General features: G+C 48.4%; 1 protein-coding gene across 1 annotated transcript; it reads left to right on the top strand.

Moving 5' to 3' along the window:
* Window positions 1-419: 419 nt before the first annotated feature.
* FKBP6 (FKBP prolyl isomerase family member 6 (inactive)) lies at window positions 420-20,562 on the top strand. Its single transcript, XM_069033324.1, has 8 exons — window positions 420-747; window positions 2,060-2,149; window positions 2,684-2,886; window positions 4,068-4,187; window positions 5,018-5,212; window positions 5,501-5,610; window positions 8,896-8,980; window positions 20,076-20,562. Exons 1-7 carry the CDS (start codon window positions 528-530, stop codon window positions 8,966-8,968), a joined length of 1,011 nt encoding a protein of 336 aa, XP_068889425.1. The 5' UTR covers window positions 420-527; the 3' UTR covers window positions 8,969-8,980; window positions 20,076-20,562.
* Window positions 20,563-22,079: the final 1,517 nt, after the last annotated feature.

The raw sequence follows: 22,079 nt of genomic DNA, 5'->3' as shown, positions 1-22,079 counted from the left end.
GAACTTTCAAACTTGTTCCAAACCAGTTTGGATTTTTTTGCCTGTGGTGATTTTTTGTTGGGTTGGTTGGTTGGTTTGGGGTTTTTTGTTTGTTTGGCTGGTGGTGGGGGTGTTTTTGCTTTTGCTTTTGTTTGGTTTGGGGTTTTGTTGGATTGGGTTTTGGTTTGGGAGGCTTTTATTTTGTAGTATTGTGGGGGGTGTTTTGTAGTTTGGTTGGGTTTTTTGACGTTGCTTTTGTGGGGTTTTGTTTTTGGTTTTTGAGTTTTGGGTTGGTTTGGGGTTTTTGGTTCGTACGGAAGGCAGCGCACGCCATGGACTACATCCCCCAGCGTGCACTGCTGCGCCCCGTGACGTTCCACCTGCTATTGGTCCCGTGCCGCGCAGGGGCGCGTGCGTTCCCGCGTGGCTCTAAAGGCGCGCGCTGGGACGGGGTTGCTGTTCGGAGCGTGATTGGCTGAAGGCGCCGCTGCTGGCGGGCGGTGGCTGGCGGAGCGGCTGAGGCGCGGAGGAGACGCGGCGTAGCTGTAATGGCGGGTGAGGACCCGGCTGCGACTCCGATGTGGGCTCTAGCACTGACCCCGGCCCCAGCACCGATATGGGCCCTGACCCCGGCCTCGACACCCTCTTTGTCGGTGGCCTCGGCGTCTCTCCAGCCCCTTCAGGACCTGACCAGCGATGGAGGGGTGCGCAAGGAGCAGCTGCGCCCTGGCACCGGGCAGCCCGTGCCCCCATCCGCCTCTGTGGCAGGTACAGCTGAGTCCGGGGGCTACAGAGCCTCCTGTGGGCTGTGGGAGGTCCCCTGGCCATGGCGGGGCACCCCTGTTAAGGATGTCCCAGTTCTCTGGCACAGGTTGCCCAGGGAAGCTGTGGTTGCCCCATTCCTGGAAATGTTCAAGACCAGATTGGAGCAACCTGCTCCAGTGGAAGGTGTCCCTGCCCATGGGCATGGGTTAGACTGGACGATCTTCCAGGTCCCTTCCAACCCAAACAATTCTCTCAGTCTCACCAGGGCTGGTGTCCTGGAGCGAGGCTGCCTGAGCTTGGCCTGGCTGCCCGGGGGGGCAGTAATGCTGTTCCTGAATGCACAGGTGGTTCAGGCACCAGTAACCAGCTTTTAAATAGCAATTGTCTAGTTTAATCTGTGTTCAGCAGGACTACGACAGCAAAAATCCTTGGAAGTGTGGGCTGGAGTGAGGGTCTGGTGCTCGTCTGTTGTCGCCTGTGTCTCAGTGTGAGGTTTGTTCTGTGTGGCTGGACCTGACGCGGGTGCTGAGGGAAACAGGGCAGAGCCTGTTGGGAAAGATGCCCCAAGCCTCTAATGCTGAGGTGCCGGTGGCTGACAAAGACCACAACAAGGACTTAGAAGTGCTGGTATTATACCGTGGCGTGTATCTGTTTCAGAGACTGTCTCTTCTCCTTACCAGTATTTTAACAGTTTGATACCCTGTTTAACTTCTTGTGGCTGACACATTAAATGAAAAGGCATTTTGACCTTGAGGAAAGAAGGATTTCTAGGGCCCACCTGTGCTCACAGAAGTTTGAAGCTGGAAGTGGTTCCTGAAGTGCAGGGCCCTGGTGCTGTGTCAAGAGAGGCCCGTTACAGTATTTTCTGAGGCAGAACTGGAGTTACAGACGCAGAGCTTGGAGTGGTGGTACATTTTCCCCCTTGTTGCTCTTTCCAGAGCTCCAGCTTTGGTTAGGGAATACTTTTGAAGTGTTTCTGCATATAACTGGGGAATTTTAATTTGCTCAGCTGAAGTTTCCAATTCTTAAAAGCGCAAAAATCACATCTCTTAATTAGCTCAGGACCATGAAGCAGCTGCTTTGTCTGGGAGTGATGCTAAAGCACACAGCACTTGGCTGCTTGGATGTGACCAGGTTTTTGGTGTAAAACACAAGGGTTTATGCTGCCTCTGCTGTTCTATAGCCGAACAGAAAAAGAGAAACAGGATAACTGGGTGGTTACAACTCCTGGTGTGCTCCTGATGTTGCCATTATGGGATATGAAATCAAACTCTTGCTTTTCCCTTCTCCCCACTCCTCGCTTTGGGCTGCACAGTGAAGTACTCCGGGTACCTGGGAAACTGGAATAAGCTCTTCTGTTCAAATGAAAACAGCAAGTATCCAAGGCTGATGAAACTTGGAAAAGGTAGGTTTGAGCCACAAACTTTGTCCTGGGGCTTGGGATTGTATTAAGACATTTTGGGACCTGGGATTGTATTAAGGCATTTCAGTTTAAATGCTGTTTGGTGTCTTTAGGTTGTTTGAAACTTTTAACGCTTGTTCATGGGGCCCAAAATCCTCCTGGTTCACACAGGAGATTGAATCTGGACCTGCTCACTCTCTGCCTGAGGGTGGTAGGGAGGTGTTTTCCAGGCTGGACAGGTCTTGGAGCATGCTCGTCTAGTGGAAGGTGTCCCTGCCCTTGGCAGAGCTTGGACTGGATGATGTCCAAAGCCCCTTCCAACTCATCCCACTCTGGATTTGTGATAACATGTGCTCAGTCCCACAGTAGGCTGCCCCAATAATCCCTACTGGAGCAGCTGGCTGTTGTAGTTGCTGAGACAGGAGCTCCCAAGGATTTTTTTCCTTCTCCTTTTCTGCTTAAGGAGAAATCACTGTTTGGTGTGTGAGGGGGGTTGGTGTTTGTGAACCTCACCTGCCCCACCCCTTGTTGTGACAGACATCACACTGTGGGGGCTGGAGATCGGGCTGCTGTCTATGACCAAGGGAGAGACTGCGCTGTTCGTCCTCAGTCCAGAATATGCCTACGGCCAGCGGGGCTGTCCCCCCTCCATCCCCCCAAACACCACGGTCCTCTTCAAGGTGGAGGTGCTGGACTTCATAGACTCAGAGGAATGCGACGCGTTCTTTGAGTTGACTTATGTGAGTTCCCTTAATATCACTTGAGACCGAAATCTGGAGGGTGAACCATCGTTGTCCTGTCTCACAGCTGCTGTGGCTTGTGTGTTGCATGTGTTCAGGTGAATGCAGGTGCAAGTATCCAGTCCTGGGCTCCCAGCTCTCCTCTGATCCCCATACCTACTTGCCCTTTGTGTCTGTCTCTCCATGCCTCGCTCTGTTTGCCCTCCCATGCAGAAGGAGAAGGCAGGTGCTGCCTTTGTTTGCTCCTGTGTGCTGGATGGAGTCAGTGGAATGGTTCTCATTTATTTTTAGTTTTACCAGAAACCCCTCATGATTGCACTAGAGGGCACCAACTTCCAAGAATTTCTTTAAGGAACAATAAGGAGCTGTATGTAACAACCCTCTTCAGTCTGCAGTGTTCCAGCGCCCCGCCAGCCCCCACCCTTTGTCTCTGCCTCTTGGCTCCTCTCCCAAGTGTTCTTTTCCTGTTTTTTCCTCCCTGGTGAGTTACTGTACTAGTGTTAATTCACCTTTTCATGTCAGTGGCTTTGGGCTATGGTTGTGGGTCGGTGAGGGGAGGCAGAAGCTAATGGGGGAGTCCCTCCACCTCCCTCCAGCCTCTGCACAGGCAAATTTACCCCCAGAGCCCTGTGAGCAAACCACACTTGTTGCTCTCCCTCTTTGCCCACCCTTTTTGGCTGACTGACCTCTCTTTATGAGCTGGTTCCAACTTGCAGACCGAGAAGAAATCCTGTCTCTCCATTTTTATCTTTTTTTAAAATTATTGTTGGGGTTTTTTGTTTTGCTGGTTGGTGTCTTTGGGAGTGTCAGGCTGTCCCAGAGCTGGTCTGAGAGCAATTAGAGCAACGGAACCTTTCAAGCAGCTTTGTGCTAGTGGCTGCAGTTGTGTTAACTCAGCTGTGTGCTGAAAGACTCGGGCAAGTTTTAAGGACACATTCCTGCTTTTTTCAGTCCCTCTTTGGGCCTGGGGAGCTTCCTGACCCCTTTACTAGGAATAACCAGCAGAAGAACACTGTCACATTTCAGTCTGGCTGGGGAGATACCACATGGTGATGGCCTGGCCTTGGCAAGGACCTGGCTTCTGCTCTGTGAATAGGAGGGGGCTGTGCAGGACTGTCCTGTCTGAGTTCTCTGCCTATTTTCTTGAGTTTAAACTGAAATTCAGATATTTCTTCACCCAGGAGCAGCAGGATAGACATCCTCTAGAAAAGGTGTTGAAAGTGGCAGCCACAGAGAGAGAGTTTGGCAACTACTTCTTCTATAAGCAGCGCTTCAAGATTGCCAAGAACAGATATAAGAGGGTATGGCACCAGGAAAATGTGGGGTGTGCTTTGGGAAAGCTGTGAAAGAAGGGATTATTTTAGCTCACCACAACAGGTACAGGTTAGAGATCAAGTAACTCTGTGGTATTTTCCAGGCATAGTTTCTTACTTAAGAACAGGACTTCCACACCTGGTTTTGTGTGAGCGGCAGTGGTAAATGAAGTAATAGTCACAGAATCATTTTGGTTGGAAAAGCTCTCTGAGACCACAGAGTCCAACTGTTCCCCAGAAGTGCCAAGGCCACCACTGTCCCATGCCCACAAGTGCCACATCCAGAGGGCTACCTGGGAGCAGAGCATGACCCCCATCTGGCTGCACCCTCCTGTCAGGGAATTGTAAAGAGCAAGAAGGTACTCTCTGAGCCTCCTTTTCCCCAGGCTAAGCCTCTTCAGCTCCCTCTCCAGGCAGTGTAAATGCTCAGTTATTCTCAAACTTGAATGCCTCTGCTACTTTTTCAGAGGTGGAGGTGATTCAAAGTTGCTTTTCCTTGGTATTTTTGAAACAAAAGTAATTTGACTTGTCTTCTTCCCTGTAAGATTTCCATATTTGTCCTTAAAATCTGAGTCCTGGGTGTAGTTTGGTTTTTTTAATTCTACTGCTTTCCTTGGCAAGTTCCTAAACCTGTGGTCATATGGCTGAGCTGACTAGTCATGCTGAGAATGCCGTGGCCTGTATTTAGAGTTTTGAATGTTATTACTTCTAAGTGACCTAGGTGAACAGAAGCATGGGTATAGCTGTTGGATGAGATGGATTTCTCACTTTCCATGATGGATTTGTTGTGCACTGGCTGTTTTTCCCTCTCTGCTCAGGCACTCTCCATCCTGGGTCGCAGCTCTTCCAGTAAGGCAGAGCAGAGTCAGATCAACGCTTCAAAACTGCTGCTATTCCTGAATCTCTCACTCACTTACCTGAAACTGGAACGTGCTGACCGAGCTTTGAAATATGGGGAGTTAGCCTTGGAGATGGACCAAGGAAATGCCAAAGCGCTGTTCAGGTGTGGCCAGGTGGGCAAATAAATCATCATGGAACATCCCAGCCTGTCTGTAGAGGGAGCCCAGAATGAACTGAGGAGAATCCCTGAATTCTGGGCTGCTGCAGCAGTCAAGGTGGTTTGTCTGCATCTGCCCTTTTGGAAAGTCTGGCTCTCTGGAAATGCATCACACAGAGCTTTTCCTGGGATATTCCTGAATTAGCTGGCTCTCTCTCAGGAATGTTTGTTGTTGCACGAGTCCTGAAGAAGGGCAGTGGGTCTGTATTTATTTTGTGATGCATCTATCTTCTTTCCATGACAGGCTTGTCTCTACATGAGGGAATATAGCAAATCCCATGATTTCCTGACCAGAGCTCAGTGCATCCAGCCCTTCAACCGTGATATCAACAATGAGCTGAAGAAGTTGGCAAGGTGAGAGCCCTTGTTTCCATCCCTGGGGAAGAGAGAGTGTTTGGACAGGCTGTAATACCCATTCCAAAATATTTAAAATGTTCAAAAAAACCTGGAACCCCAAACTACTGGGTTAATAAGCGACTTGGGAAAACGCATGTGGAGAAAACAGCTTGAGACATTTTTCAGGCACAGAAAGCTGCAAGTGAGGAGCTGGGAATGCCCACCCTTTCCATATATTTCTTTGGTGCAATGTATGTTACCTGACTTGTGAGGACAGGGATGTGGGGGCTACTAAAATGCCTCAAACGCAGTGATGTACAGGGGCTGATGCTCCAGCTGTTAATGTTCTCAATAGGCATGATTTTCATTCCCTTTAAGATGTGCTGGTTAATTTCAGCAGCTTTTCTGCACTGCACGTGCTTCAATGCACAATACTAATGTTCATTAAAAGTGAATTTCTTGGCATCTTGGAGATAATAAGTGAACAGCCCTGAAGACAAACTCTCCCTTTGCCCGCAGGCTGAGTACAGGACTATGCTGCCAACTTTAGTCATGCCCCAGCCCCAGCAAAACATGACTAATGCTTGTCTGTGCCCTCATGATGCTCTTCCTTTGAAACTGCCAGAAGCATTAGCTTTTTCCCAAAAGTGTGTGCTGTCCTCCTGGCACTGTTCACTGAGGCAGGAGCAATGCTGTCCTCATCTCTGGAGCTCACAAAGCAGCCTTTGAATACAAACCCTCTCCTCTATGTCACTGTCCGGCACTTGCAGAAAGGCACCAGTAACATCTAAAAAGAGTGATTGGTGCTGCTGGAAAAGCCAGTCTGATAGGCTGAGTGCCTTCCACCAGGAGATATGTTGGTGGAGGGCTGTTCTGTCCTGTGTACCCATGTTGCCTTTAGTAGTCTGTCATAACATCAAGTCTTCAAATTTGTTCTGTTACTTCTGAAGTACAAAGAGCTTGAAGGCAGTATTAGCTGCTGGTCTGGAAATTTGAAATGAATCTCTTGTATTCATCCGGATCTCCCACTGGGTTTGGAGCTACCAAATTGTCCAGTGAGGGTGGGGAGTTCTAGACTAGATCTGTCTGGCTGCTCTTGGAGGCTAGTATGTGTACAGTGCTAGAAGGCCTGATTCTAGAAGCCTCATGTATTCACTTAGATTTTTTTTTTGAAATGTGTTGGTAGATAAGAGAGAAATCTTGCTAATGATGTTGAGGTGGTGTGGCCAGGAAGCAACAAGGCATTTCTGCCTTTTTCAGCTCCAGCTCTGGAGAGAGCAGCACATTCAGTGAGTGTGCGTGTGTCAGAATTGAGTGCACATTAAACCACTTGTCCTGGAGTTCCTGCTCTGCTGCCTGTTAAAACTGGTGTATTTTTTGCTTTTAACCATGGAATGGTTTGGGTTGGAAGGGACATTAAATCTCATCCCACTGCCATGGGCAAAGACTCTTTCCACTAGACCAGGGCGCTCTAAGCCCTGTCCAACTTGGCCTTGAAACGCTTCCAGGGATGGGGCAGCCACAGCTTCTCTGGGCACCCTGTGCCAGGGCCTCCCCACCCTCACAGGGAAGAATTTCTTCCCAATATCCCATCTAACCCTGCCCTCTGGCAGTGGGAAGCCATTCCCTCTTGTCCTGTCACTCCATCCCTTGTCGAAAGCCCATCTCCAGCTCTCCTGGAGCTCCTTTAGGCTCTGGAAAAGGCTCTGAGGTCTATCTGGAGCCTTCTCCAGGTGAACGCCCCAGCTCTGCCAGCCTATCTTTAGAGCAGACGGGCTCCGGCAGCTCCATGTCTTTCTGATGTTGGATCACAGAGCTGGAGGCAGCACTGCAGGTGAGGTCTTTTGCCTATGACAAAGAGTGGAATTAGTGTGAAACGGATGAAGCAAGTGTTACTGGGTGTTGTTAATGAGGCTTTACCTCAGGCTAGATATGTAATGTTGCCAGCCTGCCTTTGCCTGAGAACTTGTGGAGTGATCTGACAAATGCTTCAGAAATGGAATATGAATCAAAATCTTGTTCTTAGTGGCTTTTCACTTCCTTACTGAGTACATTTATACTTTGTTAAAAGCAATGTTGTGTGGTAATCAGCAAGCTCTCTTTTGCTGTCTAAAACAAAGCTTTGGAATGCATCTCTTTACCAGCTGAAACAGGTTCTTGGCAAAATTCCCTGGAGAACAACAGGCAGAATCCAGGGTGAGGGGTACGTAGAATGTGTCTGGTATGAGCTGTGGTGGTTTGGGTGCAAATTCTACTGCTGGATCTGGGAATTCTATTGGAAGGCTTGCATTGCATAAGAAATAGAATGAAATGGGGTTCTTCCGATATCTGGCATGAATCTGTTCCTCCAAACAAGGGGCTCTTGGATTTCCTGCTGTCATAGCTGTGGAAATGTGCCACCCTCAGGTGGGCATCCTTGATCAGCAGCATCTGTCTGAGACTTACCAGGAGAGATTTGCTGTGCCAGGATTTCACACCCTCTGAGGTTCTGGGCCTCAAGGGTGCTGAGGGCTGGGGCTGAGAGAGGCTGAGCCAGCCTCTCACTGGGGCTAGTTCTGGTATGTTGCACAAAACTCTTTGCTTTTGGCCTTATATGGCAGCAGATGCAGGAGAGCCGAACTTGTGGGCAGCCACTGATCCCTGGGACGGTGTTCCCAAACTGAGTTACCCTTCAGCTCAGGGATTTCCTACCAGTGAGGTGAGAGCACAGGGAGCAGAGGATGCTGTGCTTGGAGAAGTTCAGATGGAGCAGACTGGGAAGCTTTTGCCATCCTGTGACACTGGCAAGGAAGAGAGAACAAAGGAGGAAACATCTGCCTTGTCATCCACTTAGTCCAGACACAAATCCCTGCTGTCTCCTGCCCACCCTCTGCCCAGATCCTATATCCGTGGTAGATATCCTGGTGTATGGCACTTGGACGCCTGCGTGTCTCCTGGGTGCTAAAAGAACTTGCATAAGGAGACACAAAAGTATCCCACAGCACATGGATGGGGTTCCTCTGCATTGTCCCATGCTTCCAAAACTAATGGAGAAAGCACCTGTCTCACAGAAGGCAAATGGTTGAATTAGTCCCCACCAGAGCAGAGACCCAAGCTCTGGGGATGAGACATGACATTTCCTGCTCTCCTTCCCTGACACTGCAGAAAGAAGGGCTTGGAGGAGCTGTGTCTCTGCTGCCAGCACACTCTTCCATTATGTTAATTTATTTATATCTGAAAAATAACATCATTTTCAGGTTGTGACACTGAGGGTAGCACAGACAGTCTCCAGCCCCTGATGCCATCCTGTGCTCTACTTTGCAGATACTACAAGGAGTACATGGAAACGGAAAAAGTGTCCTGCCAAGTATCTGACCCTCTCAATTCTTATGGCTGAGAAGAAATCAAGGTAACCAGGTTTTGAAAAAACCTGAGCTCTCCCAAAACCTGTCATGCCTGTACTGTTCTCACGTGGGGAACCTGCTTCTTTTCTGCATGGGAGGGTTTTGGAGGCAAAATGGAAAGTGGTGGGAGCGTGTGGAGAGGAACAGCATGGATGGTGGGGTGGAGTACTGCTGCATCATCAGCTCGGACAATCTTTCCTGTGAGGCAAAGCTTGTGTGGGACAGGGACCTGGATCTGCCAGCAGTTGAGTAAGTTTGGTTTGTTGTTTCCTGTGCTGCTTATCCCAGCTATTCCTGATGAGAGCCAGGGGTGAAATAGCTCTGTAGTCTTGTTTCTCTGCCAACTAAAAGGAAGGAGGGGAAAAAAAAAAAAGGTAAGTTCCTGTCAAACTTAAGAATTGGATTTCCTCCTCCCCTCCAGCACTTCTGTCTGGAGAGCTGTTGGAATGCCCCACTTCAGAAAAATCTAAATACTTTATTTCTGGGGTTTTTTAAAGTATTTAAAAAGTCTGTTTGGACAGAAAATTTCATATAGATGTTTTAGACTCTTTAAAGCCTTAAATCTTCTAGCGAAATTGATGGGTTTATAAATGCACAAAGGCTCTTTGATCATTCTTTTTTTTTTTCTCAAAATCTTCAGGGGAGTGCAGGCAGGAGTGGAAATCTTTGCCGGTCTCTTGCTTTGGGAGAAACCCTAGGGAAAGAGTTGTGGAAAATGACAGGATCCTTCTGTCATGAACCATCCCCAGCACAGGGCCATCAGTTTGCTACTGTTGTCTCTCCTGCAATACAGGCAGTACCTCTTCGCTAGTAGAAAATGAGTATTGGCAGCCTTTCCATCAGCTCTGGTGTTTTAAGGTTGTCTCTTTGTGCTTGTGAGGAAGCTAAGGCAGTGTTTGAGGAAGAGGTTGGATTGAACGCTGCTTCCTAAAGGAGCACAACCTTCTTTTGGCTGGACGTGCCTCCTTGTGGAGCCTTTACCCTTCCTGCTGCCCCTATGTTCTGCTCTGAGCTGGACATGTGGCCTCAGAGCACAAGTCATGCTGCCCTGGGTTTGGGATGGGACTTACTAGATGTGCTAGCAGGTGCCTGCCCCCAGGAAAGGAGCTCTGAAAGGGGATGTAAGGTCTGATAAGGTCTTGTGCAGAAAGTCTGTGGCTCTGGACTTGGCAAGAGGCTCTGATTTTCCACTTGCTATGTTTCAGGAAGTTGTCGTTTGGAAGCCTGTAGGACCTTGGGTCTCATTCCTGGTGGTGCCTGACCTGGGAAGCTTCTTGTGGGGCTCTGGGATCAGCTGAGCCTGGTTTGTGGTGCGAGTTGGGGTGATTGTGGTGATCTGCTGGGACACCAGACAGGTCCTCCCCTGGGAAGGTTGTGGGGCTTCTTGTTTCCCAAAAAGCATCTTGTGAAGGTGCTGATTTTCACACATCTGGTGTAAGTAAACCAGTGATTTTGGTTAGAAGAGACTGAGAAGTACAAAGGAAAAGGGAGAATCTCTCTTGGAGGCAAGCTTAAGGGCTGGGCTGAACTGCTCATCAGCCAATTTATCCACTGACTCCTGTGTGTGGAGTTCTCCTACCTTACACAGATGATGGACAGCTGTCAGTCAAAAATGTTTCCAGACTTCCTTGAAGTTGAGTTTTGTTGCAGTATTAAAAGGAAACTAAGTCTCCCAGATGAACATAAATCACTGAGACCCAAATAAAAATCTACTGTTCATTTATGGCAAAAGGAGTCCTTTGCTGGAGGAGATTCTTGCAGGGCCCTGTGCGTGCTGGAGGTTGGGCTGCTGCTTTAAAACTTCATTACACATTCAGAGAGGAACAAAGCAGTTCCAGCAGGAGCTCCTGCTCCCTGTCAAAGGCACTGGGAATTGGTCAGAACTGAGGCAGAACATTCTTTAGTGTTTTCTAACAGCTTTGTACCAGTTAAGTTTAGGGCACAGGCTGTACTGGGGCAGTTTGGCAGGCCTGCTTCATCCATTCTGAGTTAGACACTGAGTGAGGAGATGGGCTGGGAATGCTGCCTGTAGTCCATGGTTAATGGTCCAGTGGAATCACAAAAGTTACAGAAAACCTCCCCAAATAGCAGCTGACAGGTCCTTGTTGAGCACTGAGCTGATCTGTGGTCCAGCTCCTGAATGACTCAGAGCTGTAGTTGTGGCATCCCTTCCCTCCTGAACATTGCTGCATCCATCCCTTGCTTCAGAGCTCTTTCCCAGGTGGGACTGCTGTGCCTTTGGTGAGCCCTGCTGTGTTCCAGGGACAAAGTTCATTTCTCTGCCCTGAATAATCCAGGGCTGTTTTGTATAATTACATTCAGACCTGGGTACACCTGAGCATCTTCCTTCTGCCTGGTATTTTTGCAAAGGATTTTGCAGTGGTAGGACAAGGGGGAATGGCTTTAAGCTGAAAGAGGGGAGATTCAGATTGGATATAGGGAAGAAATTCTTCCCTGTGAGGGTGGTGAAGCCCTGGCACACAGTGCCCAGAGAAGCTGTGGCTGCCTCATCCCTGGAAGTGTTCAAAACCAGGCTGGATGTGGCTCTGAGCACAGTGGTCTAGTGGAAGGAGTCCCTGTCTGTGGCAGGGAGTGGAACTGGGTGGGTTTTAAGGTCCTTTCCAACCCAAATCATCCCATGATTTCTGTATCCCCTGCCAACTGTAGAGCCCAGTTCTTCTAATTGCCACAAACATCTTGCTCAGAACACACTTCCTACCTTTTCAATGGAATTTCAGGTCAGAATAGATTTTCCCTTTGGTGAAATGCAAGGTTGCTTGTGGTGCTTTCTGAGGGGAATTCAGAAGTACTCAGAGGGAGAAATAGAAGCACAAACTCCTTTTTGAATCCATCCTGCTGCAGGTCCTTGTAAACCCCTTGAGTCTCATGCTGGCCGCTCTCAGGGTTTGGTTTATTTACCTGCCTCTGTTCACTTTGTGTGGTGCAGGTATATCGAGCCTAGTTTCCTGGGATGTCCAAAACTGGAAGTCCTCCTTGGTGTCCCCTAAACTGCCAAATCATGGGCCAAGGCCTCTGGCTTTTTGGAGCTTTTTGTTCTGTTTTGATTGAAAGACCCATCAGAAAAAAATTTCCCATTGTTGTGTTGCTGTGGTCCTTCATAAGAGAACTAAATCATGAGGAGTGGGGACAAATTCCCTGTCTGGATTCTAGTAGAGGCTCCTTGGTGATAGTTCTGTCCCAGGAGGATGAGTCTCTGAGCTCTTATATTTGATTTTAAGTGAGCCAGAATTGAAAGCTTGTCTCTAATAATGTATCTCAGCTCAGTACACAGGAGAAGTGGTCCCAGGAGGTGGGAACACACAGGGAGGTGTTCCAGTGAAAAAAAAACAAAGCTGAAATTATGACAGGAAGCAGTAACTTTGAGGTCAAACTGGTGATTGCCTTAAATAGCAAGTTCTACCAATTCCGGAGGCATTAATGGGTGAGAACTGGCTGCAGAACTGAGGCTGTGTCACCAGGTAGGAGTGACTATAATTTGGCTTAAAATCAGCAGCAGTTGCCAGTTGAACTGATTTGGTAAGCTGCAGGGGACTTTCAAATAAACTGAGAAGTCTGTGCATAACACAGTGAAACTTCTGCCTTGGGAAAGCTCCAGACTTGGAATAAACAGCAACTTTCTTCCTTCCCCTCCTGCTCTCTCATTCCTGAGCAGATCTGAAGTGTACCTCCTGCTGATCTTGTCCCTCCCAGCTGCGGCTGAACAACAGAGAACCAGCAATTCACTGTGCCTTTAGAATAAGCAAATTCCTGTCCCACTGAAGTGTCCTGTGCTGCAGAGGAAATTGTTAAATCTCTGCTTTCTGCTGAGCCTTGCTGGGTGAGGGGGAAGGCTTGAAGGAGGACTTAATTAAGCATTCTCCTTGTTAAGCAGAGGAAGGAGAAAAGCTTTAATGAGGTTGTTTGGTTTGGGGTTTTGTTTTCCCTCCAGCTCTCTCCTCTTCTAGCATCTTGTGCCTTTTTCTGAGAATTTCTGCAGTTCTGGCCTGCAGTAGTACCTGTAATACCTCTCTGGAAGAATCCTGGGCTCTGATCACTTCTGGAAACTGAGGAAATGACCGCAACACCTGGTTTTAGGGATCCCTGATATGCTTTCCCAGTGGGCATACTGGACATGGGTCTGGATGCACTAGGGCTGGCTTTGCCCAGACTGGGAGGCCTGGCCAGGGCTTAGGAGCCACAAGATGATGTGAAATGGAAAGGACAGAGAACTGTACAATACCCCAGTGTCCCACTGTGGCTGTCCTTCAAGGCTTTGGTGAAGTATTGATTCTCCAGCCTCATCCAAGGATGGGCCCTGGGCTCTTCTCTCTGATTTAGGAAGTGCCTAAAGCCCGTGATTCCCCTTTGTGCTCAAACGTAAAGCTCCCAGGTGAGGTAGGAGCAGATACCTGGCTGCAGTGCTGAAAGGAAACTTTGCTGACAGGAGGTTGGAGCCAGGTGGGTTTGGGCTCTGCTCTCAGGTGACAAGAGGAAACAGCCTCAAGTTGTACCAGGGGAGGTTTAGATTGGATCTTGGGGAAATTCTTTTCATGGAAAGGATTTTCATTGTAAAGCATTGGAATAGACTGCCCAGAGCAGTAGTGGAGTCACCCTCCCTGTAAGTGTTCAAAAAAAGTATGGATGTGGGACTTCAGGACATGATTTAGTGGTGAACGTGGTGGTGCTGGATTGATGGTTGGACTTGATCCTAGAGGGTTTTTCCAACCTTCTGTGATTCTGTTTTCCTCCAGCTCCTGCCTGCTAAAGGTCACCTGGCACTGGTGACTGGTGAAGGCTAGGCTGAGACCCCAAGGGATATCCCTGTGTAAGGCTTTACTTCCCAGAGCCTTTGCCAGGAGCTCTAATATAAAATAGTCTCGTGTTACAAATCAGTAGAACATGAAGAAGGTGCTGGGCTCTTTTCATTCCCGTGATAACACCTGGTTTATCATGCAGGTGGAGTTTAAAGAGAATTGGCTATGTGTAAGATGGGAATTTCTTTATGAAGTTTTAGCTTTGCAGAGCACTCAGAGTCACTAGCCCTCACTTCCAGCAGCGAGGCACATGATTATCCTAAGTCTTTCTCTGAGTTATAATTTTTAAGGCCTCCTTTCTCTACCCCTCGGTTGTGCTCTGTCTGGCCATCAGTCCTGCTGCTTTGGAGGCTCCAGACTTTCCCTTTGAACCAACAGAAGAGATGTCTTTGTCCTATCTGTTTTTCTTAGTCTTTAATCCAGGGATTTTAAATGATCATGGATGCTTATTACTGTCCTGATACCCTGCAGGGGAAGTGCTCTCCTGATTATGAGAGGGTGTTGGTGCTGGTCAGAGTCCTGAGACCTGCCAGCTCTCTGGTCCAGTGAGCAGTGGAACACGGACAAACTTGGGCAGAGTTTTAAATGCTCTAATTGGGCATTGCAGTAGCTGTGATGACACAGGGACAGCTGAGGTTAATGGAATAAGTGCTGAGGGCCCTCAAAAGTGTTCATTGTGGTTTTGGGAAACACTCCTCTGTTTGTGAGCTCCCAACCCTTGTTCACCTTTGTTCACTTGTGCATAGAATCACTGAATCACAGAATCATTAAGGTTGGAAAAGCCCTCTAAGATCAGAGTCCAACTATTCCCCCAGCACTGCCAAGGCCACCACTAACCCATGTCCACAAGTGCCACATCCACATACCTCTTAAACCCCTCCAGGGATGGGGACTCTATGACTGCCCTGGGCCATCTGTGTCAGTGCCTGACTAACCACCTAGTGAAAAAAAATTTCAGAATATCCCAACTAAACCTCCCCTGGCACAGCTTGAGGCTGTTCCTTCTTGTCCTGACCCTCATTCCCTGGGGGCAGAGCCCAACCCCCACCTGGCTGCACCCTCCTGTCAGGGAGCTGTGGAGAGACAGAAGGTCCCTCCTGAGCCTCCTTTTCTCCAAGTTGAGCCCCTCCAGCTCCCTCAGCTGCTCCATATTGGAGTGTCTTTTCCATCATCAGCAGCACAAAGCACCTGATGGAATTGGGGGCTGCATCCCTGCTGGAACAGCACCTGGGCACTGGTGGCTGTGTCTGACACAGTGTCAGCAGCACTTTTCAAACAGATGATATTTTTGGCTGTCGGCAGGCACCAGGAGATCCCAACAAGGACTCCGTATTTAGGGAATGAGCTTTTGGAAAGGCTTTTTGCTTCAGATGCAAGGAGTGTCTTGGTACTGCTGGGAGTTGGTTTTCAGAGCTCAAGAGTTACTTCCAGTAAGGATAGACATGAACTTAATGTGCATCTTGTGCAGCCCACCCTGCTTTATCAGGGGCTGTTGGTTCCATAGAATGCTGAACATTGCTGTCATAGAAGTTATCTGAGCTCTTGAAGGACTGGGAGCTGCTCCAAGGATCAGTTTCCGCCCCAGCTTGCTGGGTAAAGTCCTTCCTGAGTCAGAAGTGTGTGTTGAAGGGTTCATCCCTTCTTTCACCTTCCCATAATCATTCCTCTTGTCAGACCTCTTGCTCTCTGAACAAGAAGTTTTGCTGTTTTGGCTGGATGCTGTTTTAAGGGTTTGGAGTTTTTTTTAAAGGTGTGCTTGGGAAAGAGCTCTGCTTTCTGTTCTTCATTTTTTCTTTATGTGTCCTTGTCTTACCCCAGATCTAAGCAAATTTGACAGCTCTTGCTTCCAACACTTTAGGTTCAGGATGGTTAGTACCTGTTATCAGCATTCAGGGCCTTTGGAGTCAAGACTTGTTACAGATCTCTGGAGCATTCCTCCTGCCACAGAGCTGTCTATCTGGCATACAGGCAGCTCTTGGAACTCACTGTGGATCCTTTGCAGAGCTGAGCATCTTGACAAATTGACTTGGAAGAAACAGTCCTGAGGAAAACAATGTGTAAGTGCAAATCTTCAGATACCAGTTGAAGTTCATGTAGCTTGGCTCTAGAAAAGAGGAGCAACATATCTGTTCCTTCCACCTTCCTCTGTGGATTTGGGCATCTGTGATGCGGCAGGCTCTGACTTTGGATGTGGGAAGGGTGAGTGTCTGTGTGCTTGTGTGCTGCCATGCTCTGAAAATATATCCACAGCCACCTCAACCATTGGAGTGGCCACTTGAAGCCCTCACAGCTGGGACATCCCTGAACAGCACTTACAGAGAAAAGAAGAGGGCATGGCTGACTGCAGAGTCACTTCCACAGAGAGCATATAAATGGTCCCTAATTAGGGAATTTTCTCCCTAAGACATGTCACATGCTCAGAGAAGGCTCCCTGGGATGGCAATGCCTCATGCCCAAATAAATCAGGACAGGCTGGCATTGTAAATGGCTCTTCCTCTCCTGGTGTCAGGGTGGATTGCCCAGCATGTCGTGTTATCAGCTGCTGAGAGCACCCTGGTGCTGCTGGAATTTCTTCTCGGCACTCCAGAGCACTGCAGCCTGTCAGGAACCTCTTGTGAGGTCCATGAGATTGTTCCTTCCTGGTCGTAGTGGTTTTTCTCCAGAGTGTCATTCCAGAGAGGCAGTGCCTGTGGGGCTGGTCAGGCTTTGAGTGAAGAGTGCTTCTCAGGCAGTTGCTGTTCAAGGTTTTGGCTCTTTGCTGATGTGTGCACATAACATCTGCTTTCCCAGCCAGGCTTGTGTGGAGCTGTGGTGTAGGATGTGCTTTATCCTTCTGGCTACTGAGTCACAACTTCCCTTCCTTTCTTTTCCATACTCAGTGTGAATCCCATTTAGATCTGAACAGAAGCATTGAAGAGAAGGTGCTCTCTTTCCCCTAACAGAGGAGGCTGCATTTCTCTGAATATCCTTTAAGGTCACTCTTCTGAGATGTAAAAGCTTTCCAGGCTGCCACCACCAACCTGATTTCTTGGATACTTGCCTTGAGGAGCACTCTTCTCGATGAGGGTTATCCCAGTGCAGGACTGCTGGGAGCTGCTGCCTCAAGGCATGGGGGTAGTGAGGGCTGAACTGGCAGGAGCAATGTTTAAGTGCACAATTCTGAGTTTTCCAGTTCCCTCATGTTTTGACAGAAACTTTACCTTCTGTGTTTGGTGCTTCTCTTCAAGCCCTTCTAGAGATGGAGGCAGAAAAGGGAGAAGATGCACCTGCAGTTTTTTATGCAAAAAAGCAGCTTAAACAAATTGTAAAGCTTTAGTTAAGCATTAACTGTTAATTGTGGCTTTAATGCAGAGTAAAGGTGACTGGGACTATAAATAACCCATGACCTGGCCTGTTGCTTCCTGTGAATTGATGATCAGCTTTGTAGTTCCAAAGGATGAGTTAAAATAGCTGGGACACAACAGGCTTGCGTGTGACCTTCAAAGCCCAAGTGTGCCTTGCTGGGCTTCGTGGCTGAGTCACTGCCAACCTGCTGTAGTGAAGGAAACAAATCTTGGAGCAGGGTTCTGGTTGGAGTGTGTCATTCTCCTCCGTGCAGGAGCACCACTGGTGTTGAATCCCATCCAGCTCTTGTGTCTGCAGGGCCCTGTGGTTCCCCTCCTCTTCTGATTGTGTAGCTGGTAGGTGGAAATGAAAGAGGTAAACTGATCAAACACTCCCTGAAATGGCTTTAGGATTTCAGTTTGAATATTTTTTTAATTAGCTCCACGTAAAGATTTTATTGCTTCAAATAGCAGCCACAAAACCAGAAACCTCTTGGTCTGATCCTTTATTTTCTTTGTGCACAAGAAGCCTCAGCTGTAGGCTTGTTCCCAGTTAAGACACCCCCAACCACAGCTAACAGCTGGTGGGAACATCCAGTGATCAGCTTTGAAGTATTCCTGTTTGGGAACATGTGAAGGAAGTGCTGCGTGGGGATGGCATTAGACTGACAAGGAGCAGAGTGGAAGTCAGTTGTATTTTAGGAGAAGCAAGGATGCTTTTGTCTAACAATGCACAGAACACTGTAGCACATCAAGGATAAGAATTTCTTTTTCCCATTTGAAGCCCTTTTTTCCTTCTGGTTGACAGAACTTTCTTCTGTGAACTGGAGAAATGATTGAAGTGTTTCTCTCTCTGATTCATTTTCAAAGAGGAGGTCAGCTGAAGTGTCCTCCAGTAATTTTCCTTCTTTATGGACTTCCTTTCCCCCTTCTCCTGGAAAGTGCTGCCAGCCTGGACTGACTGTGGATATCTTGTGTGTCAGAAACCTCGTGCACCCCCAGTTTTGGAAGATTTGGCAGTACAAGGGGGCCTATTAAATGAGGCTGTAATGTGGGATTTGGTGAGTGTGGATGAACCAGGACAGTGACTGCACTAAATCCCAGTTTGTGGTAGGCTGGAAGTCTCACTCCTGTGTTTCTGGCAGTCTTGAAAGTTCCTCAACTCTTTTATGCTTTTATTATCCCAAACTTTAAATTGGGGATAGACCTTGTAAGAGGCACATGGTGTTGAATCAGACCTGGTTTTCTGGCAGGGTGGCCCTTGATCACGGGTTCTGTGTGGCTCTGAGCTCACACTGCTTCGGGGTCAGCAGAAGGATGAGTCTTTGGGGGTGGGCTGGAGAGTCCTGATGTTCCTCTAAGCCTCAATTATCCCGTGATCCTGTGGTGCCTTTCAAGGATGTTTAATGAATGAGGTGTGGATTTTGAGCATCATGTGATGCTTCATCGTCTCCTCTTTTAGTCCGTAAAGAGGCTATTTCCCTCACAATTCCTGGTTTTTTTTTTTTTTTTGCCTCCTGCTTAGCAGCCTGCAACTCGATATCCTCTAAGGAACAGGCTTCCCTATTTTGCTACCAGTAATTTGATTTATGTGTGCTGGAATGGCCACTGTAGCTGAACTGGGTGGGCCAGCTGTGGTGGCCTGCGGATGCTGGAAGGGCATAAAAATGGGTTTGGGCTCCTGGTATTCCTGAGCTGAGAGCAGGTCAGACACCTTTTGGATGGGATCCTTTGGTCCTCAGAGTTCCTGTAGGAGACAGATACTGTTGTTTTGGGGAAAGGTTTCCAAGGATTTTCTTGGTTTTTCATTTATTTTATTTTTCCTTCTGCTGGTCATACTATGGAGGGGACAAGGCTTATGTTCCAACAGTGTTTTGGTGCCTTTTGTGCTGACAAATTGGGGAAATACTTCCAGTATCAGTTTTTCTGTGTTGGTATTTGAGAGGAGCCACTTGCAGCAACATCAAGAGCAGCAGGATGTGACCTGTGGCACCAGGCACAGGGGAAGGTGCTGAGTCTGTCTGAGGACCAGAGAGGGGAAGGTGCTGCTTCTGCAGGAGCAGAGGGAAAGCCTACCTGGGAGAGGCACTGAAGGAGCAGGTGAACTTTTGGCAACAAGGTCAGTGAAGCCATTAGAAGGTGAGGTAGGTGAGCCAAGTCCTGAGCAGTGACCCAAGAGGTTCCCCTTTGAAATTTAGAGCTGAGGAGGGAGGAATCACCACTTAAAAACAGTCCTGGTTCTTATCCAGACCAAGCTGATGCTGCACCAAGGTACTGGTTTCCTTCTGGTTACTCTAAAGAAGGGGAGGGATGGGTGGAGGCCAAGATGAAAGAAGGAGGTTTTGCTGGATGTGGGCTCCAAGACTGTCAAGGACCCAACTGCAAGTGGGGTGGGGTAACAACACCCAGAGTGCTGGGAGTGCTCTGTGATCCATTGCTGGGATGCAGCTGGATGGGCAGTCCTTCCAGTGCTCCTCTCCTGCAACAGGAAGGAGCTGGGAGCAGGAAAATATGGGGAGAAACAATAGAAATCTGGATTCATGAGAAATCCCTGTGTCTCATACAAGATTCACCTTTCTCCCAAAGGCAAAGAGTAAGTATCCAGGCTTCAGTTTCCCTGAACCAGGGTGGAAAAGCGTAAGTGATGGGAGATGGATGACCTTGTGTAGGAAGGGAGGTGGCCCAAGGAGTGCTCTGGGGATTTCCCTGGGGGGGCATGGCTCGTTTTTAGCTCTTGTCACTTAATACTCAGGTTTCTGCAAGTCTTTCATGAGGAAATTGAATGGATTTTAAGGGGATTTCACTGTGTTTGTTCCACTTGTGCTAATCCATGCAATTCTAGGTGTTTCTTTCAGGACCACTGGAAGTGTGTGCTGGTAACCATGGATCATTTAGTGCTCAAATTAAATAAACTCTGCAGGTGATGCTGGGGAGACACTGACTGTGTCACTTTGTCATCCTAGGACTGTTCCAGCTGTCCAGCTCTTGGCACATAGAGATCTCAACATCATACAAGTTTTGGGAAAAGGGGCAGGAGCATTGTCTTACTTTGAGAGATTGAAGTGAAGGTTCTGGGTTTATACACGACCTGATTTTCCTGAAGTTGGGTTTGTTTGCCATGTTTTGAGGCAGTTTTCAGAATAATTAAGTCCTGCTGTTGGAGAAGGGAAAGGGTCTGTGTAAATTCCTTCTCTTCTCCCATGCACACAGTTTGAAGAAAACTCTTTCCTGTCATCCTGCCTCTTGCAGATAGATTCCGGGCTGCTTTCAGAGAATTTGCAAGTTGGGAGGAGGATGCCATGAAGTTTTCTATTTATACAGGTTGTTCTTTAAAAAAATATGTTTGATGTTTTTGTTCTGAGAAAATAAACCAACCTGAGCGCTGAAGCTGGCAGGACTTGTGCCAATTCATTGTGCAAGAGTGATTAATGCCTGAAAGGAGCTGGAATTTAGAATGGGGTCTGTAGAGCTGGCTCCCTTCATGGGCGACAGGTTGTTGTGCTCTTTGTTTTGGCTGAGTGTTCCTGTGAATGTTGATGCTAGATTTAAAATTACTGAATAATACCAGCTTTGGAGCAAACTCCAGAACTCTGTGTGCTCAGAACATGTGGCTGTAGCTGGGATTGAATAAATGCAGAGTCAAAGATGCTCTGAGGACTGGAGCTCCTCTGCTCTGGAGACAGACTGGGAGAGCTGGGGGTGTTCACCTGGAGAAGGCTCCAAGAAGACCTTAGAGCCACTTCCAGTGCCTGAAGGGGCTCCAAGAGAGCTGGAGAGGGACTAGGGACAAGGGACTGGAGTGACAGGACAAGGGGGAATGGCATCCCACTGCCAGAGGGCAGGGTTAGATGGGACATTGGGAAGAAATTCTTCCCTGGGAGCGTGGGGGGGCCCTGGCACAGGGTGCCCAGAGAAACTGTGGCTGCCCCGTCCCTGGAAGTGTTCAAGGCCAGGTCAGAGGGGGCTTGGAGCAGCCTGGTCTAGTGGAAGCTGTCCTTGCCCATGGCAGTGGGTGGAATAAGATGAGCTTTACAGTCCCTCCCAACCCAAACCGTTTCATGATTCTGTGACTTCCACAGCCATACCAGCCAGGGCTTCCCAGCCATCCATGCATCACAGGTGGCCTTGTTTGTCTATCTTCCTGGCCTTGCTCTTTCCCAGAAGGGCCTAAAACTGTCTCCCCAGTCAGTACTGGTTGGGCTGGCACTAAGAGGAGAATTGTAGAAGAATGGAATATCTTGAGCCAAAAGGACCCACTAGGATTATCCAGTCCAGCTCCTGCTGGAGGCGAGTATGTTCCTGAGCCCTTTCCTAGCCCGACACTAGATGGCAATGCATCCTTCCCAGCGGTGTTCGGGACTCCTTTCTGATGGCCTTTAAATCTGGATGTTGGTCTTTTTCTACACAAATTTTGTAGTAACTCTGGGAATTGATGCCTCTTCCCTACAAGAAGCAGAGAATTTTGTGCTTCCTGTGATAAGATAGTTCTGAAGACATAAGGCAAGTTTTCCAGAAGGGGACAGCTGTGCCTCCCTGGAGTTCTCTGAACTGGGCTGTGCTGGCACTTTCCTGCCAGCCCTTGGGTCAAACAACCGTGGGCAGCTGGATCCATGAGTGGAAACTTGGCATGTCCCTGTTCACCAGTGACCTTGGAAAGGCAGGTTCTCTGGACCCCAAACTGTGGAGACAAAGCCCATTGAGGAAGGCATTTCATCTGCTAAATGTGAAGTGTAGGAGTGGTGTGGCTGCTGTGGCACGGTGAGGAGCTTTCCAAGCCTCTGGAAGGTCCACTCCAGTCCTGCTGCCAGTGGTGCACACTGCAGGAACACCCTTCCCTGTCACCCAGGCCACGCCAGTTACTTGTACTTTACTCAGAGTCCCTCTGCAGGTTGACAGGTAGTTTGTTGCTGTTGGAGACTTCCCATGGTGAAGTAGACCTTGCTGAAGTGCATTTTTCCATTTTTATT

The sequence above is a fragment of the Aphelocoma coerulescens genome, chromosome 19 (genome assembly GCF_041296385.1).
Source record: "Aphelocoma coerulescens isolate FSJ_1873_10779 chromosome 19, UR_Acoe_1.0, whole genome shotgun sequence".
In the NCBI taxonomy this organism is placed as follows: domain Eukaryota; kingdom Metazoa; phylum Chordata; class Aves; order Passeriformes; family Corvidae; genus Aphelocoma; species Aphelocoma coerulescens.
The sequence above is the reverse complement of the archived record's forward strand: the minus strand, read 5'-3'. Positions and strand labels throughout refer to the sequence as shown.